Source organism: Ceratotherium simum, chromosome 8 (assembly GCF_057802395.1).
Source record: "Ceratotherium simum simum isolate JZ-2026a chromosome 8, ASM5780239v1, whole genome shotgun sequence".
NCBI classification, from domain to species: Eukaryota; Metazoa; Chordata; class Mammalia; order Perissodactyla; family Rhinocerotidae; genus Ceratotherium; species Ceratotherium simum.
The window spans coordinates 70,587,709-70,613,159 of NC_141907.1; the positions used below are offsets into that span (position 1 = coordinate 70,587,709).

A 25,451-nucleotide genomic window follows, 5' to 3' on the forward strand; every position below is an offset into this window, starting at 1 on the left:
TTTTTCTTGTGTATTGAGGTTGGCCTGTATTGCTATGAATTTCTCTCTTATAACTGCTTTTGCTGCATCCCATAGATTTTGGTATATTGTGTTTTCATTTTCATTTGCCTCCACGTATTTTTTAATTTCTCCTTTAATTTATTCATTGATCCAATGGTTGTTCAGTAGCATTTTGTTTAGTTTCCACATATTTGTGACTTTCCTGGCTTTTTCCTTGTAGCTGATATCTAGTTTCATAGCATTGTGGTCAGAAAAGATGCTTGATCTGATTTCAGTTTTCTTAAATTTATTGAGGCTGCCTTGTTTCCCAACATACAGTCTACCTTTGAGAATGTTACATGTGTACTTCAGAAGAATGTGTATTCTGCTGTTCTTGGATGGAATGCCCTATATATATCTATTAAGTCTATCTGATCACATGTTTCATTTAAATCCACTATTTCCTTGTTGACTTTCTGTCTAAATGATCTATCCATTGATGTAAGTGGGGTGTTGTGGTCCCCTACTATTATTGTGTCGCTGATAATCTCTCCCTTTAGGTCTGTTACTAGTTGCTTTATATACTTTGGTGCTCCTGTGTCAGGTGCATATATATTCATAACTGTTATGTCCTCTTGGTGGAAAGTCCCTTTTATCATTATATACTGCCCCTCTTTGTCTCTCATTGTCTTTTTTATCTTGAAGTCTGCTCTATCTGATATAAGTATGGCAACACTTGCTTTCTTTTGTTTGCCATTTGCTTGGAACATCATCTTCCATCCCTTCACTCGGAGCCTATATTTGTCTTTAGAGCTGAGATGTGTTACCTGGAGGCAGCATATTTTTGGGTCTTGTTTTTTAATCCATCCAGCTACTCTGTGTCTTTTGATTGGAGAATTCAATCCATTTACATTTAGAGTGATTTTTGATATATACAGGCTTAATACTGCCATTTTATCTCCTGTTTTCCAGTTGTTCTGTATTTCCATTGTTTCTCTTCCTTTGTATTTTTTTTTAATTTTTTGTTTATTGCAGTAACATTGGTTTATAACATTGTATAAATTTCAGGTGTACATCATTATACTTCTATTTCTGCATAGATTACATCATGTTCACCACCCAAATACTAATTACAACCCATCACCACACACATGTGCCGAATTATCTCTTTCGCCCTCCTCCCTCTCCTTTCCCCTCCGGTAACCACCAATCCAATCTCTGTCTCTATGTGTTTGTTTATTGTTATTGTTATCTACTACTTAATGAAGGAAATCATACAGTATTTGACCTTCTCCCTCTGACCTATTTCACTCCGCATAACACCCTCAATGTCCATCCATGTTGTCACAAATGGCTGGATTTCATCATTTCTTATGGCTAAGTAGTATTCCATTGTGTATATATACCACATCTTCTTTATCCATTCTTCCCTTGATGGGCACTTAGGTTGCTTCCAAGTCTTGGCTATTGTGAATAACGCTGCAGTGAACACAGGGGTGCATGTATCTTTATGCAGTGGTGATTTCAAGTTCTTTGGATAAATACCCAACAGTGGAATAGCTGGATCATATGGTAGTTCTATCCTTGATTTTTTGAGGAATCTCCATACTGTTTTCCATAGTGGCTGCACCAGTTTGCACTCCCACCAGCAGTGTATGAGAGTTCCCTTCTCTCCACATCCTCTCCAACACATGTTGTTTCCTGTCTTGTTAATTATAGCCATTCTGACGGGCATGAGGTGATATCTCATTGTAGTTTTGATTTGTATTTCCCTGATAGTTAATGATTTTGAACATCTTTTCATGTGCCTGTTGGGCATCTGTATATCTTCTTTGGAGAAATGTCTGTTCAGGTCTTTTGCCCATTTTTTAATTGGGCTGTTAGTTTTTTTGTTGTTGAGATGCATGAGTTCTTTGTATATTTTGGAGATTAAGCCCTTGTCAGATGTATGGTTTGCAAATATCTTCTCCCAATTGTTAGGTTGTCTTTTCGTTTTGTTGATGGTTTCCTTTGCTGTGCAAAAGAATTTTACTGTGATGTAGTCCCATTTGTTTATTTTTTCTATTGTTTCTCTTGCCCAGTCAGACATGGTGCTTGAAAATATGTTGCTAAGACCGATGTCGAAGAGCGTACTGCCTATGTTTTCTTCTAGAAGTTTCATAGTTTCAAGTCTTACATTCAAGTCTTTAATCCATTTTGAGTTAATTTTTGTGTATGGTGTAAGGTAAGAGTCTACTTTCGTTTTTTTGCATATGGCTATCCAGTTTTCCCAACACCATTTGTTGAAGAGACTTTCTTTTCTCCATTGTATGTTCTTGGCTCCTTTGTCAAAGATTAGCTGTCCATAGATGTGTGGGTTTATTTCTGGGCTTTTGATTCTATTCCATTGATCTGTGTGTCTGTTTTTGTGCCAGTACCACGCTATTTTGGTTACTATAGCTTTGTAGTATATTTTGAAATCAGGGAGTGTGATAACTCCAGCGTTGTTCTTTTTTCTCAGGATTCCTTTACTTATTTGGGGTCTTTTGTTGTTCCATATAAATTTTAGGATTCTTTGTTCTATTTCTGTGAAAAATGTTGTTGGAACTTTGATAGGGATTGCATTGAATCTATAGATGGCTTTAGGAAGTATGGACATCTTAACTATGTTAATTCTTCCAATCCAAGAGCACAGAATATCTTTCTGTTTCTTTGTGTCTTCTTCAATTTCTTTCAGCAAGGTTTTATAGTTTTCTGTGTACAGCTCTTTCACCTCTTTGGTTAAGTTTATTCCTAGGTATTTTATTCTTTTTGTTGCAATTGTAAATGGGATGGTATTCTTAATTTCTCTTTCTGCTACTTCGTTGTTAGTGTATAGAAATGCAACTGATTTTTGTATGTTGATTTTGTATCCTGCAACTTTACTGTATTCGTTTATTACTTCTAAAAGTTTTCTGGTGGATTCTTTAGGGTTTTCTATATATAAAATCATGTCATCTGCAAATAGTGACAGTTTCACTTCTTCTTTTCCAATTTGGATCCTTTTTATTTCTTTCTCTTGCCTGATTGCTCTGGCTAGGACTTCCAGTACTATGTTAAATAGGAGTGGTGACAGTGGGCATCCTTGTCTGGTTCCTGTTCTTAGAGGGATAGCTTTCAGTTTTTCACCATTGAGGATGATATTAGCTGTGGTTTCTCATATATGGTCTTTATTATGTTGAGGTACTTTCCTTCTATACCCATTTTATTCAGAGTTTTTATCATAAATGGATGCTGTATCTTGTCAAATGCTTTCTCTGCATCTATTGAGATTATCATGTGATTTTTATTCTTCATTTTATTAATGTGGTGTATCACGTTGATTGATTTGGGAATGATAAACCATCCCTGCATACCTGGAATAAATCCCACTTGATCATGGTGTATAACCTTTTTAATGTATTGTTGTATGCAATTTGCTAGTATTTTGTTGAGGATTTTTGCATCGATGTTCATCAGTGATATTGGCCTGTAGTTTTCTTTTTTTGTGTTGTCCTTGTCTGGTTTTGGTATCAGGGTAATGTCGGCTTCATAGAATGACTTAGGGAGCTTCCCCCCGTCCTCAATTTTTTGGAAGAGTTTGAGAAGGATACGTATTAAGTCTTCTTTGAATGTTTGGTAGAATTCACCAGGGAAGCCGTCTGGTCCTGGACTTTTATTTTTGGGCAGGTTTTTGATTACTGTTTCAATCTCCTTACTGGTGATTGGTCTATTCAAATTCTCTACTTCTTCTTGATCCAGTTTTGGAAGGTTGTATGATTCTAAGAATTTATCCATTTCTTCCAGATTGTCGAATTGGTTGGCATATGGCTTTTCATAGTAGTCTCTTATAATCTTTTGTATTTCTGAGGTGTCTGTTGTAATTTCTCCTCTTTCATTTCTGATTTTACTTATTTGTGCCTTCTCTCTTTTTTTCTTGGTGAGACTAGCTAAAGGCTTGTCAATTTTGTTTATCTTTTCAAAGGACCAGCTCTTGGTTTTATTAATTTTTTCTATTGTTTTTTTGGTCTCTATTTCATTTATTTCTGCTCTGATTTTTATTATTTCCCTTCTTCTACTGATTTTGGGCTTTGTTTGTTCTTCTTTTTCCAGTTCCTTTAGGTGCATTGTTAGATTGTTTATCTGAGATTTTTCTTATTTGTTGAGATAGGCCTGTATTGCTATAAACTTCCCTCTTAGAACCGCTTTTGCTGTATCCCATAAATTCTGGCATGTCGTATTTTCATTTTCATTTGTCTCCAGGTATTTTTTGATTTCTTCTTTGATTTCTTCGTTGACCCAGTCGTTGTTCAGTAGCATTTTGTTTAATCTCCACGTATTTGTGGCTTTTCTGATTTTCTTCATATATTTGATTTCTAGTTTCATACCGTCGTGGTCAGAAAAGATGCTTGGTATTATTTCAATCTTCTTAAATTTATGGAGACTTGTTTTGTGGCCTAATATGTGATCAATCCTGGAGAATGTTCCATGTGCATTTGAAAAGAATGTGTATTCTTCAGTTTTTGGATAGAATGCTCTGTATATATCTACTAGGTCCATCTGTTCTAGTGTATCATCTAAGGCCAATGTTTCCTTATTGATCTTCTGTTTGGATGATCTATCCATTGGTGTAAGTGGAGTGTTAAAGTCCCCTACTATTATTGTGTTACTGTCTATTTCTGTTTTTATGTCTGTTAATAATTGCTTTATATATTTAGGTACACCTACATTGGGTGCGTAGATATTTACAAGTGTTATATCCTCTTGTTGGATTGTTCCCTTGATCATTATGTAATGCCCTTCTTTGTCTCTTTTTACAGTTTTTGTTTTAAAGTCTATTTTGTCTGATATGAGTATTGCTACCCCAGCTTTCTTTTCATTGCCATTTGCATGGAGTATCTTTTTCCATCCCTTCACTTTCAGTTTGTGAGTGTCTTTATGTCTGAAGTGTGTCTCTTGTATGCAGCATATATATGGGTCTTGTTTTTTTATCCAATCAGCCACCCCATGCCTTTTAATTGCAGTATTTAGTCCACTGACGTTTAAAGTAGCTATTGATAAGTATGCACTTACTGCCATTTTTTAACCTTTTTTTTCTCAGTGTTTTAGTGGTCCTTCTCTGTTCCTTCCTTCTTCTATACAGAATTGATGGTCTCTCTAGTTTGACCTCTGTCTGAAAGCTGTACTCTTAACTCCCCTCCTCCCTCCTTTTATGTTTTTGATATCATATCTAACCTCTTTTTTGTGTATTTTTATCCATTACCCTCTTATCATGGACATAGATAATTTTTCCTATTTGTGGTCTTCTCTTTTCCCCTTAAATCAGTCCCTTTAACATTTCTTGTAGCACTGGTTTCTTGGTGACAAACTCCTTTAATTTTTGCTTGTCTGGGAAATTTTTTATCTCTCCTTCCATTTTGAATGATAACCTTGCTGGGTAGAGTATTCTTGGCTGTAAGTTTTTTCCTTTTAGCACTTTAAATATATCATGCCATTCTCTTCTAGCCTGTAAGGTTTCTGCTGAGAAGTCAGCTGATAGCCTTATGGGGTTTCCTTTGTATGTAACTTGACTTTCTCTTGTGGCTTTTAGGATTCTCTCTTTATCTTTAATTCTGGACATTTTGATTATGATGTGTCTTGGTGTGGGCCTCTTTGGGTTTATCTTGTTTGGGGCTCTCTGTGCTTCCTGTACCTGGATGTCTGTTTCCTTCCTTAGGTTAGGGAAGTTTTCATCTATTATTTCTTGAAATAGATTCTCTGCCCCTTTGTCTCACTCTTCTCCTTCCGGGACACCTATAGCACGGATGTTAGTGCGCTTGATGTTGTCCCAGAGGTCCCTTAGACTGTCCTCACTCTTTTTAATTCTTTTCTCTTTTACCTGTTCACCTTGGGTAATTTCTTCTAGTCTTTCGTCCAGCTCAAAGATCCGTTCTTCTGTATCCTCTACTCTGCTTTTGAGTCCCTCTAGTGAATTTTTCATTTCAAGTATTGTATTCTTCATTTCTGATTGGTTCTTTTTTATATCTTCCATTTCTTTGTTGACATTCTCACTGAGTTCATCTATTCTTCTCCCCAGATCAGTGAGCATCCTTAACACTCTTAGTTTGAACTCTCTGTCAGGTAGGTTGCTCGTTTCTGTTTCACTTAGTTCCTTTTCTGGAGTTTTGTCCTGTTCCCTTACTTGGAATGTATTCGTTTGCCTCCTCATTTTGCCTCTTTCCCTGTGCTTGTGACTACGTATTAGGTAGGTCAGCTACGTCTCCTGCTCTTGGATAGGTGACCTTATGTAAGTGATGGCTTAGGAGGCCTGCCGTGTGTTTCCCTCAGTTCTCAATGTTCCAGGGGTGACCCCTATGTGGGCTACATGTGTCCTTCTGTTGTGGCCTGTTTGCTCTCCCTGTAGGCGCCCAGGGAGGCTGAGTTATGCTCCTGGCCAGCTGTTGTAATGCTCAGCTGCTTGTAGTTGTTGTGGGCCCTTCAGTCTCTTTATCAGGTGTGGGGAGCCCCAGCACACTTGGCTGCAAGTTCTAATACCACACTTGTGTTGCAGTACTTCTTTTAAGTGAGTAGGCCCCCAGCATGGCAGGTTGTTCGGCTCAGGGCGTTACAATTGCTGTAAGCCTCCAGCCTTTAGGTCTCTTGTCAGTTCTCTGAGGATTGTAGCTGGGTGGGGCTGGCCTCATGCACAGGAGCACCCAATTTTTTCAGGCTTTGGAAGGTGGGGCAAACCCCCTATGTGGGTCTTTGAGAAGCACAAGTCTTCTGCAGCTGACAAGCCCTGCCTCCCACAGGTCCACACACACAGTCAACATAATCCTGTCCCGTGTGTGCGCCCCAACCTCCCTAAGTGGACCCAGTCTTTCCACGGCGGGAGCCCCACACACTCCACCGCCGCCCCACAGTCTCCACCTGCTCCTTGTGCATGCCCTGCCCCACTGAAGTGGGCTCAGTTGCCAGGCTGCAGGGAATCCAGTCACCAATCTATGCAGGCCCACAAGTTGCCTGAGGGCTTGTTGTTGGGTGGGGCCAGTCTCTAGGGTGGGCTGTCTGCCCTGGCTGAGCTGGATTAAATCAGTGCTCTAGTGGGTGGGGCAGACCCTGGGCTAGCAGGCCCCAGGGAGAACTCCAATGGCGTCTGTGTCAGCACGCCCACACCAGGCCACAACAATGGCCGCCACCAATGTCCCAGTCCCTGGAGAGGTCTCACCCCTCATCGAGATGCACTCAGGGCCTATTAGGTGAGTCTTTTTTCACCCCAGCACTGTGCACCTTTCTTTCTGGTGATTTTAGGTTGCTTTCTGAACAGGTGAGTTTGCGCGTGGGCCCTTTAAGAGCTGGTTTTAATGTCTTTGTGAACCAGCTTTTCTGGGGGTAGTCCCCAATGTTTTAGTAGCTGGCAAAGTCAGATATTATGCCACTCGTCTCGATTGTGCTGGGTCCACAAAATGCCCACAGCGGGGGCGCCCCCCGGCTCAGGGCCCCGCACCTCCAGGGAGGCTGCATACCTGTGGGCTGCTCCCAGGCAGCCGTGAGGCACTGCGTCTTGTGAAGGTGGCATTTTTCCTCTCCAGAAGGGAGTTTCTGCCTCTTCTACCTCAGTTAGGATTGTCCGTTGTTGCAGAAGTTCCTCTTATCCAGTTTTCAGTTCTGTCTCAGGGGTAACTTTTCCACGAGTAGTTGTAAATTGGCTGTGTCCGCGGGAGGAGGTGAGTTCAGAGTCTGCCTATGCCACCATCTTACTTCTATCCTCTTCCTTTGTATTTTTTACTGACATTTAATTTTGGTGGTTTTCTCAGTTTTCTCTTTTTTTATGAATTGTGACTCTGCTCTGATTTTTTGTTTAGTGGTTACCACGAGGTTTGTATAAAATATCTTGTATATGGGGCTGGCCTGGAGGCATAGTGGTTAAGTTCACGTGCTCCACTTTGGTGGCCCAGGGTTCATGGGTTTGGATCCCAGGCATGGACCTACATACTACTCATCAAGCCATGCTGTGGCAGCATCCCAGATACAAAATAGCAGAAGACTGGCACAGATGTTAGCTCAGGGACAATCTTCTTCAAGCAAAAAGAGGAAAACAGGCAACAGATGTCAGCTCAGGTCTAATCTTCCCCACCAAAAAAAAAAAAAAAAAAAGATATCATAGGTGAGATAGTCCATTTTCTGATAGTCTCTTATCTCCATTAGCCTAAGCAGGTTCCATCCCTTTCCTCTTCCCCTTCTGAGTTATTTTTGTCACAAATTATTCTGTTTTGTGTTGTGAGTGTGTGACTAAGTTGAAGTGTTTATAGTTACATTTGATGCTTTCCTTCCCTTTATCTTCAAGTTATAATTAAATATTTGCTACCTTGTTCTGAAAGAGAGCTGCAGTTTTCTGATTTTGTCTGTCTACTTATCTCCTTGCACAAAGCTTTATAGACATTTGCCTTTTGTTTCAGGTATGAGGGCATCCTTGATCATTTCTTATAAGGGAAGTCCAGTGGTGATGAACTCTCTCAATTTTTGTTTATCTGGGAAAGGTTTTATTTCTCCATCATATTTGAAGGATAGCTTTGCTGGATAGAGTATTCTTGGCTGAAAGTTTTTATCTTTCAGTATTTTGAAGATATCATTCCATTCTCTCCTCACCAGTAAGGTTTCTGCTGAGAAAACCACTGAAAGCCTGATAGGAGTTCCTTTGTAGGTTATTTTCTTTTGCTTGCTGCGCTTAATATTTTTTCTTTGTCATGGCCTTTTGCCAGTTTTACTAATATATGCCTTAGAGAACGTCTTTTGGCATTGATGTAATTAGGAGTTCTATTGGCTTCATGTATTTGTAAGTCCAGTTCCTTCCCCCGGTTTGGAAAGTTGTCAGCTATTATTTCTTTGAATAAGCTCTCTACTCCTTTCTCCCACTCTTCTCCTTCTGGAATACCTACAATCCTTATGTAGCTTTTCCAAATTGAGTGGGATATTTCTTGAAGAATACCTACTTTTTAAAAAAAATCTTAGTTCTCTCTCCTCCTCCACCTGAAGCATTTCTATATTTCTATCCTCTAAATCACTAACTGTCTCCTCCACAATGTCTGCTCCATTTTTTAAGGATTCTAGATTATTTTTTATCTCATTAATTGTGTTCTTCATATCAAGAATTTCTGCTGTTTTTCTTTTAGAGTTTCAATCTCTTTAGTGAAGTATTCCCTCTTCTCATTAATTTTATTCCTGAGCTCATTGAACTCTGTTTCTGAATTTTCTTGTAACTTGTTCAGTTTCTTTATGACAGCTATTTTGAATTCTCTGTCATTTAGACTGTAAATTTCTGTGACTTCAGGGTTGGATTCTAGAGACTTGTCATTTTCCTTCTGTTCTGAATTGTTGCTGTAGTTCCTCACGGTGTTTGATGAACTAATCCTTTGCTAGCGCATCTGTGGTAGTAACAGGTCACCGATTCCACCTGCTACCACTGGGCAGAAGCAGGAAGTGTGTTTCTGATCCCACCCTGTCTGCTGGAAGTTGTGGGGGTATGGTGCGCAGTCCCACCAGCCAGGGAAGGGTTTGTGTGCAGGCCCAGGGCTGCCTCTGCCTCTTCCTACAGTCGCACTGAGGCATGTTCCCACTTGCAGTGCTGTAGCTGCACTATGGGCACTCTCGGCTGGGAAAGTGTTTGCACACACACATCAGGCTGCCAGGGATGGGGTCGAGGAGTGCTCACCTATCCACTACTTCCCAGAAGCCCAGTCCATCCACCTTCAGATGTATAGCTGCATGGGTCTCTCAGGCATCCTGTTGTGCCATGTGGATATCTTCTGTTGATTAATGAATATCCATTTAGCTGTAGTTCAAAGGGGGAGAGATAAAGGGAACAGCCCACTCTGCCTTCTTGCTGACATCACTTACCTCAGGTCTCACCACCACAACCAGCCTTCAGGCACCTTGGCATTGGCCAGAAAGCCAAGAATTTTGGTTTTCACCATAAGTGAGATGGGAAGACACTGCAAGGTTTTTCTGTTTTGTTTTGTTTTCAGCCAAGGAGTGACATGATCTCATTTATATTTTTCAAATATCACTCTTGCAGATGTTTTGAGACTAACAATTTGGGGGTGAGCAATGTGTAAGCTCTTGCAATAATTCAGGCAAGAGGTAATGGTAGCTTGGATCAGAGTGGTAGTGGAGGGAATGGTGAGATTCAAGATATATTTTGAATGTAGAGCCAACAGAATTTGCTTACAAATTGAATGTGAAGTGTTGCCCAAAAGATGATTCCAAAGATTTCATTCTAAGCAACTGGAAGGATGGATTTAGCATTTACTGAATTAGAGTACAGCAATGGAGGAAAGATTAGGGGTTTGGTTTGGAATATGTATAGTTTGATATGCCTATTAGACATCTAAGAGTAGATGTGGAACAGGCAGTTAGGTATACAAGTCTGGTTTGGGGCAAAGGTTTGGGTTGGAGATATAACTGTGGGAGTATTTGAGATATTGATAATATTTAAAACATTGGGACTCAATGAAAGCACCGGAAGAGTGAATGTAAAAGTATTTAAAATTTAGTTAGCCATTTAATGAACACATATTCTAGCCCTGTTCTCAGTGCTCTGCAACCATTAGCTCATTTAATTCTCATAACTATAGAAAGTAGGTACTATTATTTCCCCCTTTTCATAAACAAGGAAACTGAAGCACAGAGAGATTAACTAATTTGCTCAAGGTTACAAGTAAATGGTTAATAAGTGGTAGATCCGAAATTTCTAACCAAGGCTGTGCATATCCTGAGTTCTTATAAGAGAAGAAAAGTTATCTAAAGGCCTGAGGCCTCAGGCACTACAGCATTTAGAGGTCAAGGAGATGAGGTAGATCAGTACATCCTATTTATAGCAGGTAACACATTTTACTTTCCTGTAGAAATGCTAACTCTGCTCAAGGAGAGTAAATATACCAATGTTTCCCTTTATACTTTTCTATAATAAGAACATATTACTGAATCAGAAAAGATTGCATTAAAATAATAGAAGCTGCAGTTATTTTTTAAACCTTGATTCAACAGATGCATGTCATTCTCCATTTACACCACAGCTAAACGTGATGATACAATGAAAGGCATTACAGAAAACCTGAAGTGAAGATCTCTGCTTAGGATATGAATGGAATTAACATATAATTTATTGTTCATAGCATGATTCCTCAGAGTAAAAGGGAGCACTATTAATTACACCATGACAACAGGCTTTAGTTAGGACTACACTAAACATACCTGCAATAAGCATACGCGCCCCACATAGCCTCTTTCTTAAGAATAGAGTTTGTATGAATACAAGAGAGCAGACTCTTATCTAGTCTGTGCACACTATTAACCATTGTTACCACCTTCTTACTGTTCATCACAGGTTAAATGTATTTATTAAATTTATTATTTGTCATTGTTGTTTAGCTATTTTACTAACTACTGGTTAGAACTGGATATCAGAAAAACTGAGCACCCCTGCGTGTTATAGTATATGAGGATTGGAGGCATTCAACGTGGGGCTCATGAGTCCTTAGGATGAGAAATAATAACACAGACTTTAGCTACTTTGATGATTAAAGTTTCCTTTCAAGGATCTGAAAAGAAATATGAAAAATCTTAAGTATAAGTGAAGTCTAGTAAGAAATCACTTTACACGGTGATTACATACTATATTTATAATCATTAGAAAGACTCTTCTTCACTCCTGTTCGAACTTAAATGAACTGTGAAAAAAAAGGAAGACATCTAAGTGTCCACTTCTACTTCCTAATCTACTTTTAATATTATATCAATACTAACTCTGGTGTGGAACATGTGCAAGACGGAATGGCAAAATGGAAATACAAGGGAATATACTGTACCTTGTTTTACCTGTAAGGAACACACACCTGACAAAAGGCAATTTTCACATCCAAGGTTGGTTCACTGCAGTAGCACAATAAATGGAGGCTCATAAATACCTACAGAAAAAAGAGGGGGGCGTGAATTTCCAAATCACCTAACTGTTCATTATTTAATATTATAAACTTTAATACAATTTAATTATACACAAGTTGTCATGCACAACATATATTTAGCATAATCCTTATCCACACCAGTACTAGGTACTTTTCACAAACTGTAAATATTAAATCATAAAATAAGGTAAAAATGTCCTATCTTCTATAATGATCAATGTCATCACAATCATAAAGATTAGATATAAGAAATCAGATATAACTAATAAGTTAAAGTTTAGTACATCCTATCATAGACCACTTTCAGTTCTAGGCATCTAATTTAAAAAATCTCAAACATATGCTCAAGAGCATATATACATATAAGGATGTTTATTGTAGAATAAAGGGACTATTAAATAAAATGTAATTTATAATAGAATTATATACAGGACTTGGAATAATTGAATTAGAGCTTAGCATATCAGCACAGATAAATTTTTCAAATATGTTTGAGTGGGAAAAAAAAGCAAGTTTCAAAAGGTTATGAAGATCACTATATTATTACTTTAAAATTTTTAAATATAAAAATAATGTACGTTGCTTTGTTATATAACCATACACCCAGGACTAAAGAAAATTGGGACTATATTAACATTGGTTTAATCTTGGTAGTAAGAACAAAAATTTCAATTATATTATTTTCTGTTTGAAATATTTTATAATTTTGCGAAGTTTTAAGGAGAGGATAAAAGTCATGTAATGGTAATGCCAAATTAGGTACTGGGTTATTTGGGAATGACGAAGCAGCATCAGAGAAACCGGACTGAAATCTTGTTCAGTTCAATTAAGCATGTTTTATTGAATGTTTATTGTGTGCAAGACACAATTCTGTGAGATTAAGCAATTTTAAAACCACTATTGACACAAGACTTCTGTTTCCAGCAATACAAATGATTAGATATCCTGAAAACTACTCTTAATGCAAAACTCCTAAAAATGTTAGATGAAATACACAAAATATCTTTTTTTTTTGTGAGGAAGATCAGCCCTGAGCTAACATCCGTGCTAATCCTCCTCTTTTTGTGGAGGAAGACAGGCTCTGAGCTAACATCTATTGCCAATCCTCCTCCTTTTTTTTCCCCCCAAAGCCCCAGTAGATAGTTGTATGTCATAGTTGCACATCCTTCTAGTTGCTGTATGTGGGACGCGGCCTCAGCATGGCCAGAGAAGCGGTGCGTCGGTGCCCGCCTGGGATCTGAACCTGGGCCGCCAGTAGCGGAACGCGCGCACTTAACCGCTAAGCCACGGGGCTGGCCTACAAAATATCTTTTATAATGCATATCTGAGCTGCCAAAAAACAGCAAGAAAAATTCTGAGAGGCTGAAAACAATGTGAAAGGATCCATGCAGAGAAGTAAATGAGCTGAAGCTGCGACTTGTCCCCAGGCCATCTGCTGATATCTGACGACTAGAAACTTTAGTTTTTAAAGAGCAGAATATAGAATACAGGAAACAAAGCTTAAAACATATCTGTGGTGGGAAGTCACATTGGAGACACCTGCATTAAGCTAACTAGGGGAAATTTTAAACAATCTTCAGGAGCTACCAAAACAATCCCAAAAGGGGGGTCTGAATTGCAAGAAAAAATGTTTTACATGGGAACTGGTACAGATTTTTAAATGTGAAGAAGAAGGAAAGGACAATATATAAGACATTCCTGAGAAAGAACAAGGTGGGTATTTTTCTGTGGGGGTTGGGGAAGGAATTGCTCTATCAGAGATCAAAATTTATTATAGAGTTATAGTAAGTAAAGGTATGTGGGACTGACGCAGAGATAGACTTATCAATTAATAGAATAGAGAGCTATAAACAGACACATGCATATACGGAAGCCTGATTATCTGCATTGAGGATATTTGGGGAAAGACGAAACTATGTATTAAATTGTGCTAAGACAATAGGTCATAAATATGGGAGTCAGGGGCACATCCTGTTGGGAGACAATTCTCTCTAGGCCTCTCACATTTCTGCATGTCTTGCAAACAGAAGCACTGGCTGCCTTTATTCTAGACTACCTTCTCAAGGATGTTATGTAGCAAACAGCCTTGGAAGAGAAGATAGTAGCTCCCTCTGGAGCAAAGAGCAAGTTAGATTACTCTGCAGTATAATAAAGTGTCCTTCTGGGGAAAGGCATCATTTCTGCCCATTATAAAAGATTTAGTTTCCCTAAGCTTGGAGTTCCTCTTCTATAATGTAACGCACTGTATATGCAGTAGTCACCTGACCTTTTTTGAGTCACCCTGTGGGTACTGGGGCCCGAGGAACTGGCATGAATGCTGACATTCTAGCTACTGCTATTGATATAATAATGACTTTTGTACCTGACCCAGGAATCTTGTGTCTACTTCTTAAAGGTGGGCAGTGGAGTCATGCATGTTTGTTTCATTATTATTCTCTAAACCCTACAATATGAAATATATACTATTTTATATATCTGAAATATTTTATAACAGAAAAACTTCAGGTGACACAAGGAACTGGTGGTCCTTCATTCTTTTGCTGGGCATTGTTGTGTAGGCACAAACGCCTGGAACCAAAACACTCATAATAGCAACTAGTAGGAAATGATCTTGAGAAATGCTGAGTAGTGTAAAGCAGGAAGATAGAAGGAATTGTGTGCTTGATGATAACATTAAACTACTGAATTAAGAGATTCTGGAACTTTTCTACTTCTAGACTTTCTGTTGTATGAGAAATAAATCCTCCATAAGAAAAAAAATTACTAAAATATAGTCAGTCAGTAAAAAACAAAACAAAGCAACAACAAAAGAAACAATTTATTCCTCAAATTTTAATGTGAGATTATTTTATTGCATTTCCATGAGATTTATGTATAATTTTTGCCAGTTACCACTATTTCTTATTCGTAAAGAAAAATTTTAAATTTAGTTTTGATTCAGATATAATTTACATACAGCAAAATAGACAGTTCCTAAATGTATGGGTTGATGAGTTTTGACAAATGCACATTTCTGAGTAACTCACATCCCAACGAAGATAAAGAATAGTCTGAAAACCCCTTGCGCCCTTTTCTGGACAATACTCCCCACCCCCAGGCAAACAATGTTCTAACTTCTTTCAATATAGATTAGTTATTCTTGTCCTAGAACTCATACAAATGAAATCATACAGTATTTACTCTTTTTTTGTTGGGCTTCTTTTGCTCAACAACGTGCTTTTAGTATTCATCCATGTTAGCATAAGTATCAGTAATTGTTCCTTTTTATTGCTGAGTAAAATGTATCCTAGCGTGTTTATCCATTCTGCTTTAGTACATCTGAGGTGTTTCCATTTTCTAGATATTATTAATAATGCTGCTATGACCACTTATGTGCATGTATTTTTGCATAAATATGTTTTCATTTCTCTTGGGAAAAATACCAAGTGAAGGAATTGTTAGATCATGAGATGAGAAATATGTTTAATCTATGAAAAACTGCCAGACACATTGTCTATCCCCTGCAGCAATATATGAAAACTCAGTTGCGTTACATCCTTGCCAACATTTGGTGTTGTCAGTTTTATAAATTTTAATATTTTAGTAGCTGTTTGATAATACTTTGTTATGGTTTTATTTTTTATTTCCCTGATGGCTAATGATGTTGAGAACTTTTTTCATATGTTTATTGGCCATTCATCTTCTTTTGTGAAGTGCCTTTTCAAGTCTTTTGCCCATCTGGTAGTAGACTGTGGGTACGGGTAGAGAGTTGTTTGTCTTTTTATTACAAATTGTAGAAATTCTTAACTATTTCAGATAAAAGATTTCTGCCAGATATGTATATTATGAATATTTTCTTTCATTTTGTAGCTTGCATATTTAGCTTAGGAATGCTGTCTTTTAATGAGTAATATTTAATTTTCATGTAATTTATTTTATCATTTACTTTCCTTTTATTATTAGTGCTTTCTTGGTTCTATCAAGGAATCTTTGCCCACACCAAGTTCATGAAGATATTCTTCCACATTTTCTTCTTGAAGCTTTACATTGTTAATTTTACTTTTTGGTCTATGATCCAACTCCAATTAATTTTAATCCATGGTGTGATGTATATGTTGAGGTTCATTTTTTTCCTTATGGATAGCCAGCTACTTAAGCATCCTTGGTGAAAAGACTTTCCTTTTCATATTGAGTTGCCTTGCTGCCTTGGTGAAAAAAATCCTTTGGCTGTACAAGTGTGGGTCTATTTTAGGACTCTATTCCATTCCACTGATCTGTTGTCTATCTTTACCCCAATACCATCCTGTCTTGATTACTGTAGCTTTATAATAAGTCTTGAAATTAAGTAAGTCCTCTAAATTTTTTTTCTTTTTATTTGGGGAACTATTGTAGGTCTTTGGATTTCCACGTGAACTTTAAAATCAGCCCGACATTTAGGAAAAAGAAAAAACCCTTCTGGAATTTTGATTGGGATTGCATTAGAGCTATAGATCACATTGGGAAGAACACGTATGCTAACAATATTGAGTGTTTTTATCCATACTCACAGCATTATTTGTCCATTTACTTTAGTTCTCTCTAATTTATCTCAGGAATGTTTTGTAGTTTACAGTGTATAGACCTTATAAGTTTTTCTTTAAGTTCATTCTTTAGCATTTATATTTTCTGATGCTAACATAAATGGTATATTTTAAATTTCCGTTTCCCAAATGTTCATTTCTAAAAATAAAGTTGATTTTTGTAAATGACCTTGTATTCTACAACATTGCTAAATTTACTAACTAAATCCAGTAAATATTTTGTGGATTGTTTAGGTTTTTCCTTATACACAGAAAAGTTGTCTGCAAGTGAAGACAGCTTTTCCTTTTTCCTTTCCAGTCTGCTTTTTCTTACCTAATTGCCCTGCTCCAGTACTATGTTGAACAGAACTGATGAGATGCTGATGATCTCTGCCTTTTAACAGATGTATTTATTCCATTTACATTAAAGTAATTATGAATATTGTTGAGTTTGTCTACCATCGTACTGTTTGTTTTGTATTTTACCCCTGTGTTCTTTATTCCATTTTTTCCTACTTCTCAGCCTTTTTTGGAAGAACTGAGTTCCACTTTGTTTTCCATTTTATTTTACCTAATAACTTATTAGTTAAACTTCATCTTCTTTTTATAGTGGTTGTTCTAGATTTTACTACCTGCATTTTTAATTTTTAGTCATCTAGCTTCAAATAATATTATTCCACTTCACATATAGTTTAAGGAACTTACAGTATATTTCAGTTTTCCCCTCTAGTCCTTTGAGCTATTGTTGTCATATATTTTAACATATTTTATGAACTCCACAACACATTGCTATTATTTTTGCTTTAAATAGGCAATTCCATTTTTAAAAAATTAAGGAATTACAAAGAAAAATGTTTTATATTTATTTACATATTTTCTCTGTATAGTCCTTTCACACCTTTCTTTGAGTTTATTCTTAAGCTCTTATGTTTTTAATGTTATTATAAATGGTATTTTTATTTTATTTCCATTTTCCAAATGCTCATTTCCAGTATTTAAAATATGTTGTTCCCTTGTCTTGTTATCTTGTAGCATGCATTAATGGGGAAATGTTCTCCCAGCCACTCTTCAGTCTTTTCCTCAGTCTTCTCACAGTACTTGGCTCATGCTTTCATTACGAATATCTTATAATATTGTAACTGTTTGCTCATACGTCTGTCCCATACTACATTATGACCTTCTCGGGAAAAGTGATTATATTTTATTCATGTTCACGACCCCAGGGACCGGCACTATTCTTAGTACATAGCTCATGTCGAGTAAATGTTTATCAAATAAAAAGAGAATCAGATGATAAATGCTTCTTTCCTTCTCTACACAAATCTGAGTATTTTCACTATCTCCTCATATTGAGACCTGTGAATTTTCAATAAATTTGATACTAACAAATTAGGAATGAGGAGTTTGCAGTGGTAGAAGTATGAAAGAATCTGGCACGGATGACCTCAGAAATGCTACCCAGCAAGGCTGTTTTGGTTCTTACTGCTGAACTGAGCATGTGGGAAATAATAATATCCAGCCCACCACCTGAAATGAACAATGTATTTTAATTTTTAATGAATGAATAATCTTGCTATGAAAAGCAAGCATCCTGACCTTTCCTGCTTTGCATTATAAAGACTCCAAATGTAGGACCATGACTAAATCACTAAGTCACTGCAGGAACTTCTCGTTCTACAAAGGGACATTAAAGAAAAAGAATGTTCAGTATAATAATCCCAATGAATTACAGAAAACTCGTTTGGTAATTATATTTTCTGATAGCGTGGCAGACAGCATTTTGCACCATTGCATAGAAAAAACATAAACGGCCGGGGCATTATCTCGATGTTAGTCTAAAATGGAATTAGTGACAATATCTCGGTGCAATATAGGACCCGTGAGTAGCTTGAAAAGGGAGGGGAAGATAATTTGGAGAGTTTAGTGCTTTCAATTACTGGTGGTTCTTCTGGGAAAAGCCCCATATGTGCATTCCTTGCTGTGTACTGTACTGAGCTTCTGCTCATTACATGCCTATATGAGTTAATGGTTACTCTGAGCAAAGCAGTAGGCTAAGTTGTATGAATGAGACACACTTAAGAATTTATTAGGTTGAACTGGTGCACAGCAGCTGCTATAAAAGAATGTGACTATGATGTGTTTTAATAGCTTAGATCAATACTTAAATTCTTTTGTATGAGAGATGTGCCAACTAAACCACAGGAGGTTTGAGAAGCTTCACAGAAGCAAAAATCAAATTGTTCTGGGCAGCTCCAGGCTCCCATGGTTTGTCACTGAAACGCAATATATGTGTGGGAAAACCAAAAGAACTAGTGATTACCAAAAACTTTTAAGGTCCAGCAGTTTCCAAGTTGAATTGGTATACAACAAACTCACTATCTATAAATAATTTTTTAATTTATTACATATCAGATTTATTACAAATGACTCTCTTAACAGCCTACAAGCAGATGTACAATATTAAAATACAAGGTCATTGTTAATTTAAAAAAAAACCAAAAACACTCTGCCTCTTCTATGCCCAAAAGGATTCTCCCAACTTTGTGCAAAGAAAAAAAAACAAATGAAAAGTAAATATACCTTGAAACTAGTAATTATCTTTTCGAGTCCTGAAATAGAAAATGGAACTAAATTTAATTTTCTATTAAGAACTGTGCATATGCTCACTTTAAGATATTATTAAATCGTTAGGTCCATGGACTATCATTTAGAGCAGGGATCAACAAATTGTGGCCTAATGGCCTAATTCAACTCATCACCTGTTTTCATAAATAAGGTTTTATTGGAACACCGCCATCCATTAGTTTACATATTGTCTGTCACTGCTTTCACAGTATAATGGCAGAGTTGAGTAACTGACAGGGACTATGTGGTCCTCAAAGCCTAAAGTATTCACCATCTGATCCTTCATAGAAAAAGGTTGCCAACCTCTGATTTAGAGCACTCTACCCATAAACATCTAGAAGTACATCAATAGCTTCAGTATAAAAGCAAAAATAATTTAATATGTCTCTAATCATAAGCATATAAATACACAAAATAGTTTCTAATAAATATTTAATATCTAATAAATACTATCTCATTCCAAGAAATCTGTACTTGTTTACACCTAAAAGTTAAGTATCTCTTAAAATATTGTTCACGTAACAAGATGATTGCTTCCACAGAAATCCTTTGATAAGCTTGTTTAGAAGGAGTAAAGCAATAGATAGAGACCAGAATGTAAGAGATGAGAATGAGGCAAATGCATAAGAAATATGGTGGAGTATTAAGAGAGAGGACATATAAAATAAGAGATATAGAAATGGTGAAATTCACAAATTCAAGAATTATAACACATACAAACATTTTTAAGCTTTCTTAATTTTGAGCATATAGCTTCTGGTCCTGGAAACCTGGTAGAGTTAGCTAACATGGAAATTCTTAACACCACAAAACTCTAGATGAGCTGGATAAACTGTAACAAAAAATTGTTAATGGATAGCTGGATTTACATTAAAAAGGAAAATTGCCAGTGGTCTTCTGAAGTTACTTCCAAAAGCTGATTGTGCTCATCTCTTCCTAACTCCATGCTTGATGACGCCACTTCAATAGTTTAAAATTGGCTGTGGTGGGAATATTTACACCATGGAAACCAGCAAATGCTACAAACCAGAGCCCTTTTTTTCACAGAACTGGTGATTAAACATTTACTAGCACACCACTGGAAGTTACCAGATACCAGAAATGAAAGAAGAAACTGAAAGATGAATCACAAATTTCCAGAAATATCACAAGGAAAGTAAACAACACAATGACAATCATCAGATACTATAAAAGAAGTATTAGTACCACAAGAGCTTCACATGATGAAAAACAATTGGAATGATCATAAGTAAGAATGGGTAAAATAATTAAGGAATCAGAATAAGGAATAAATGCCATAAAAAATAAGCTATCACTATGATAAGAAGAAAAAAAGGGATAGATTTGAAAAGGAACTAAATAGAAGTCGTGGAAAAATCAGCTTTTAAACTAAAAGCCTAATAGGTTAAACAGGTTAAATAGAAACAGTTGAGCTAATGAACTGGAAGGAAATTCACAAGAATTTATCAAAGAATAATAAAGAGATGCAAAATATGAAAGATTGAGAGATATAGACAATAGAATAACAAGGTCCAAAATAAATATAATGGAAGTTCCAGGAAAAAAGCAAATAAATAGAATGGGCAAAGGGCAATATTCGAAGTGATAATGACAGTGAATTCTCCTAAATAGCTGAAAAACATAATGAAGTCCTTAGCAGTATAGATAAGAATAAATTCGTGCCTAGAAATAGTATGAAGAACTGTAGAACAGCCAAAACAGTGATAAAATCTTTAAAGCAACTAGAGAGAAGAGTCAGAAACTCCATATAAGAAAGACTGGACTGAAGGAAGACTGATGGGTATAAAATAAAATATTAAAGTAGGAAAAATGGTACTTTAAAAATAAGTTGATTTAAAACACAAAATAGAACCAACTTGATGAAAACAATAAAGCATACAAACAGAAAAAGATTGGTTTATCACCAATATATAATGGAAAATATAGTTCTCTAAGTTTGATGAGAAAAATTCTAATTTTGATGACAAAAACAGTATGATTTGTAACCAGTTGGAAGAGAACTAATTTACATTAAGTTCACCTTCCTCCTTCATCAAGGAGGGACACAGACACCAAGCAAGGTAGTCAGTACAACAAAATAGTCCCAATACAAAATGGCCATCAAAGTAATAAAAAAAGGTTTTCAGCTTAATAGCAAAAAAATAAAAATAATATACTATTTTACTTATCAAATTGTTGGAGTTTTTTGATGATTAATATTCAATGCAGAGAAATAGACCTACCCTGCCTGCTATCTTCCTCCCAGTCACCCATTTCTCCAATACCTACTTCATTCATGTCTACCCAACATAAAATAAGCACTAAATTAGTATTTGTTGAATGAATTAATACATTGAAAGTAAAAATTTTTACAGAGTTTTGGGGGTAGCTTGACAACAAAGCATTCGATTGCTTAAAACACATTTAAAATTTAAATATTTCCACACTTAAGAATTTAGGCTAAAGATATAGTCAAATATCTGTACAAAGATTCATCTATAAGAATGTTCACCACGGCGTTATTTATAAATAATTGGAATTGGAAATTCCAATTTCCAAATTGGAAATAAAATAATTGGAAAACTAAATGTTCAGTAAAAATGGATTAATAAAATAATTATTGTAAAGGCAGATAACACAATTCCATTTAGCTATTTATAAATTGTAACATCGATAAATATTCACAATATATTGTAAAGTGGAAAAACATAACAAAAATGTATTACAATATGTCCCCAATCTTTTAAAAACTAAATAGATATGAATATAGTTTTATAGAGATAGAAATGTGCACATATTTATTGCTTTGTGCTTTTACGTATTTTCCAGTTTTACAATGAAGACTACATCTTTTTAATAAGAAAAATGTTATTACAGTGTATGGTAAAATAACAGATGCAAAGCTTTTGAACTGAAAACAAACATAGGAAGCATCTAAGCAATTTCTTTTCATAGATGAGAAACTTGAGGCCTAATGGTAAATGGTTAGGAAATCTTCCAAATTCATATATCTCTTCAGTGAGGCAATAAGGACTCAAATCCAAATGTCCCAAATGCTATGCAGTAAACAGATTAAATTTCTCAAAATGTTGGCCAGCAAACATTTTAAATATATTAGAAATGTCCTCTTAGGAACTGATTATTTTCTCTTCTAATTGTCCTAAAATTCACATATAGGGGGCCTGAACCTAGACACAGATATTTTACTTATTTTTCTAAAATATCCTGTACAGAATTACATTAACACAGAGGACTTTTTCATCACCCTTATATTTTATAAAATTAATAAACTATTTCTTGAATTGGTTCTAAAGGGTTTAACAGACACTACTAGTTCAGATCTCACTATCATTCACAAAATGTATTTTGCCCAGGTGAAATATTTATACCACTATTCTTTGCCAAGTTATATCTTTTTCTTTAACATTTCTCAAGACATTTGCCATCTAAATATGGAGAGGTGTAAAACTCAGCTCCTGAGTTACTGCATGAAACCCTATGTATCTACCACCACCACGGCCATCATTCCACACTCAGAATACTCAGCACCTGGGGCCAGCCCTGTGGCTTAGCGGTTAAGTGCTCATGCTCAGCTACTGACAGCCCAGTTCAGATCCCGGCGCGCACGGACGCACCGCTTGTCCCTGCGTGCTGAGGCAGCGTCCCACGTACAGCAACTAGAAGGATGTGCAGCTATGACATACAACTATCTACTGGGGCTTTGGGGAGAAAAAGGGAAAAAAAGGAGGAGGATTGGCAATAGACGTTAGCTCAAGGCCGGTCTTCCTCAGCAAAAAGAAGAGGATTGGCATTGATGTTAGCTCAGGGCTGATCTTCCTCTCACACACAAAAAGAACACTCAGCACCTGACATCCTCACGCTCCACACATCCATCATCCTTTCTAGGTGTGTGTGTGTGTGAATCACACGTGGTCTTTTTTTCTAAATAGTTACCTGTGAGAAAAGATGGTGTTTTTTTCCTTAGTGATTCTGCATTAATAACACAATATTTGTAAAGCATGGAGTATAGTGCCTTTTACAAAGCAAGTGCTATATACGTGTTTTTATATACACAATCTGATAGATAAATAAATAATATTTCACAACACAGAGGATAAATACATACAGACTATAAGTCCCAAAGAGTAAAGTAGCAATAAAGGTGCACACAAAAGCACTTGGCTTTTAGTCAGAATTACTTATAATATGTACAACCATTGTTAATATTAACCTCATTTTAAAAAGAAAATTCAAATTCCCATCACATGGATTTAATGAAAAATATATATATCTATATATATATTCAGTATCCACTCTATGTCAGGTGCTATACTGGGGACTCCATGTATAAAAGTGAACAAATCAAAGATAAAAGGCCAAAATTAGTGCCTTTAAGCAATTCCTGCTAAATTAAAATATTGTACATATAAATGGGTTTATTTTTAAATCCTCAAAGTTCAAAATTTTCTATTAGAGTAACCTTTTAATTTTTCTAAGAATGGACTTCTAAAAATATGTTTATGTTAACACAGATGGGTGTAATAATACGCCCTAAGCAAGAAAAAAGAATAAACCTTTGGGCAATTAATTTAAAAGGCAAAATGAAATCTTAATTCCACTGAACTAGTAGCATTCTTGCTTTAATTATGCCTTCCCAGAATAACCAGGTCAATAGAGGCTATTAATTAGGTGAAATGTCAACTTGAATCCTGGAGAGGTGCTGAACTTACACGAACAAATCCATCCCTTAAGTGATGTGGAAAAATCTAACAATATAATGAGAAGAATAAATTCAGAGATCACTATATCTTCCAGTCACTTAGCAACTGAATTGCAGTGAAGAGGGCAAGAGGGAAATGATTTGTAAAAATAATTAACCAGAAACTCTGAAGTAGAGATAAGTGAAAAGGGGGATGGAAATGGAAGCAGCTTTTTCCAGGCCTTCAAGCCAACTCGTCCTGCAGGGCACATTCATCACCACACTAAAGCCCCAGATACAAGGTTTCCCTCCCTTCCTTTTTCTTTATACATCTCTCTGTCCCCTCCACTTTCCTCTTCCTACTGCCGCACTTCACAAGCACACATGTAAACCTAGAGCCCTTCTCATTGTCTCCTTCACGGTTTCTTCCTCCCTCCAGGTTTGGGGGACAGATTTCTCTGACTAGCCCCTTTCCCCAGGCATAATTAGCACACATCCTATCTTGCACAGCCAAATCTTTTTAAATTCTAAATTAAAGTACAAACTTAAGAACTCACAAGTACAAACAGATACTCATTTCATTTAGCAGCATAAAAATTTCTTTATGTTAGTCAACACTTCATAGAATGAAGAAAGAAAAGGAAGGTATTTGGGATATTGCCAATACAAAGGCATATCACAACCTAATGCTTCCAGAAGAATAAGCCATAAATTCATGTAAGGTCAAATGTTCCCTTAATTTATTCTTTTAGCCTAGTTTCAGTGGATATTTTAAAAGACTATTTCTTATAAGAGTAATATATTTATTATTTCAAGAAGTATAAAAATATACACTATTATTGTTTTGTGGTTGTTAAAAAGATTGTAGAAAATTTAATCAAGTATCCCTTAATCTTTTAGAGGGAAGTCATTTCTTTAAGGGTAACTAAATTAATAGGTAATTTGAAGATTTTTTTTCTTTAGTTAATTATTTTATTGGAAAAAATCTTTTATATTCTTCAGGTAGACTATCAATACTCTTGCATTCAAATGGTTTTAATTACCTGCTAGTGTAAACCAAAGCAAATTATAGATCATGGAACAAGGTAAGGAGAAGAAAACAACCATCTATTGAAAATCATCTACAGCAAGGCTCTCTGTTAATTGCTTTTTATAATAAATTAATTACTTTAATATTTTCTTTTCAAGAAATATGTATATGAATTACAATATATTACCTAATTTTACAACATAAACTGCACACACTTTTGCGAAGCTTATGTTTAGAAATTTTACCCAGATCCAAGCTAAGTAAATTATGATATACTGAGTTGCATTAAAAAACCTATTTTAAAATATGGCCTACTTAAATGTCAGTAATAAAACTACTTGTAAAAAAAAATGTGAACAAATCAAAATGCATTTTAATATGGTCCATGAAAAAATAAAATGTTATGCCACATAAATTTAGTTTGATTTAATTTCATCTGTGACGTTTTATTAGTTGAAATGTCACAACAACAACAAAAAATACAGTTCAGATAAAGCCATTAGAAGGCTGACCTGTATTAGCCATCACTTATAAGAGCCACCCATGCCAACTGCTTCATCCACAGAGGAAAAAAAAAAAAGGCTGACAAAACATATACTAAAGTTTTGACCTCTGTGTTTTCGAATTGAACAATGGTAATG

General features: G+C 36.0%; 1 protein-coding gene across 1 annotated transcript in view; it reads right to left on the reverse strand.

The window, feature by feature from the left end:
* Nucleotides 1–25,451, reverse strand: part of MAPK10 (mitogen-activated protein kinase 10) — a 308,625-nt gene that overhangs the window by 146,319 nt on the left and 136,855 nt on the right. The window contains exon 3 of the mRNA XM_004430916.3: nt 11,850–11,921. Coding sequence (XP_004430973.1) covers nt 11,850–11,915 — 66 coding nt within the window. The 5' untranslated portion in view covers nt 11,916–11,921. The remainder of the gene's footprint in view (nt 1–11,849; nt 11,922–25,451) is intronic.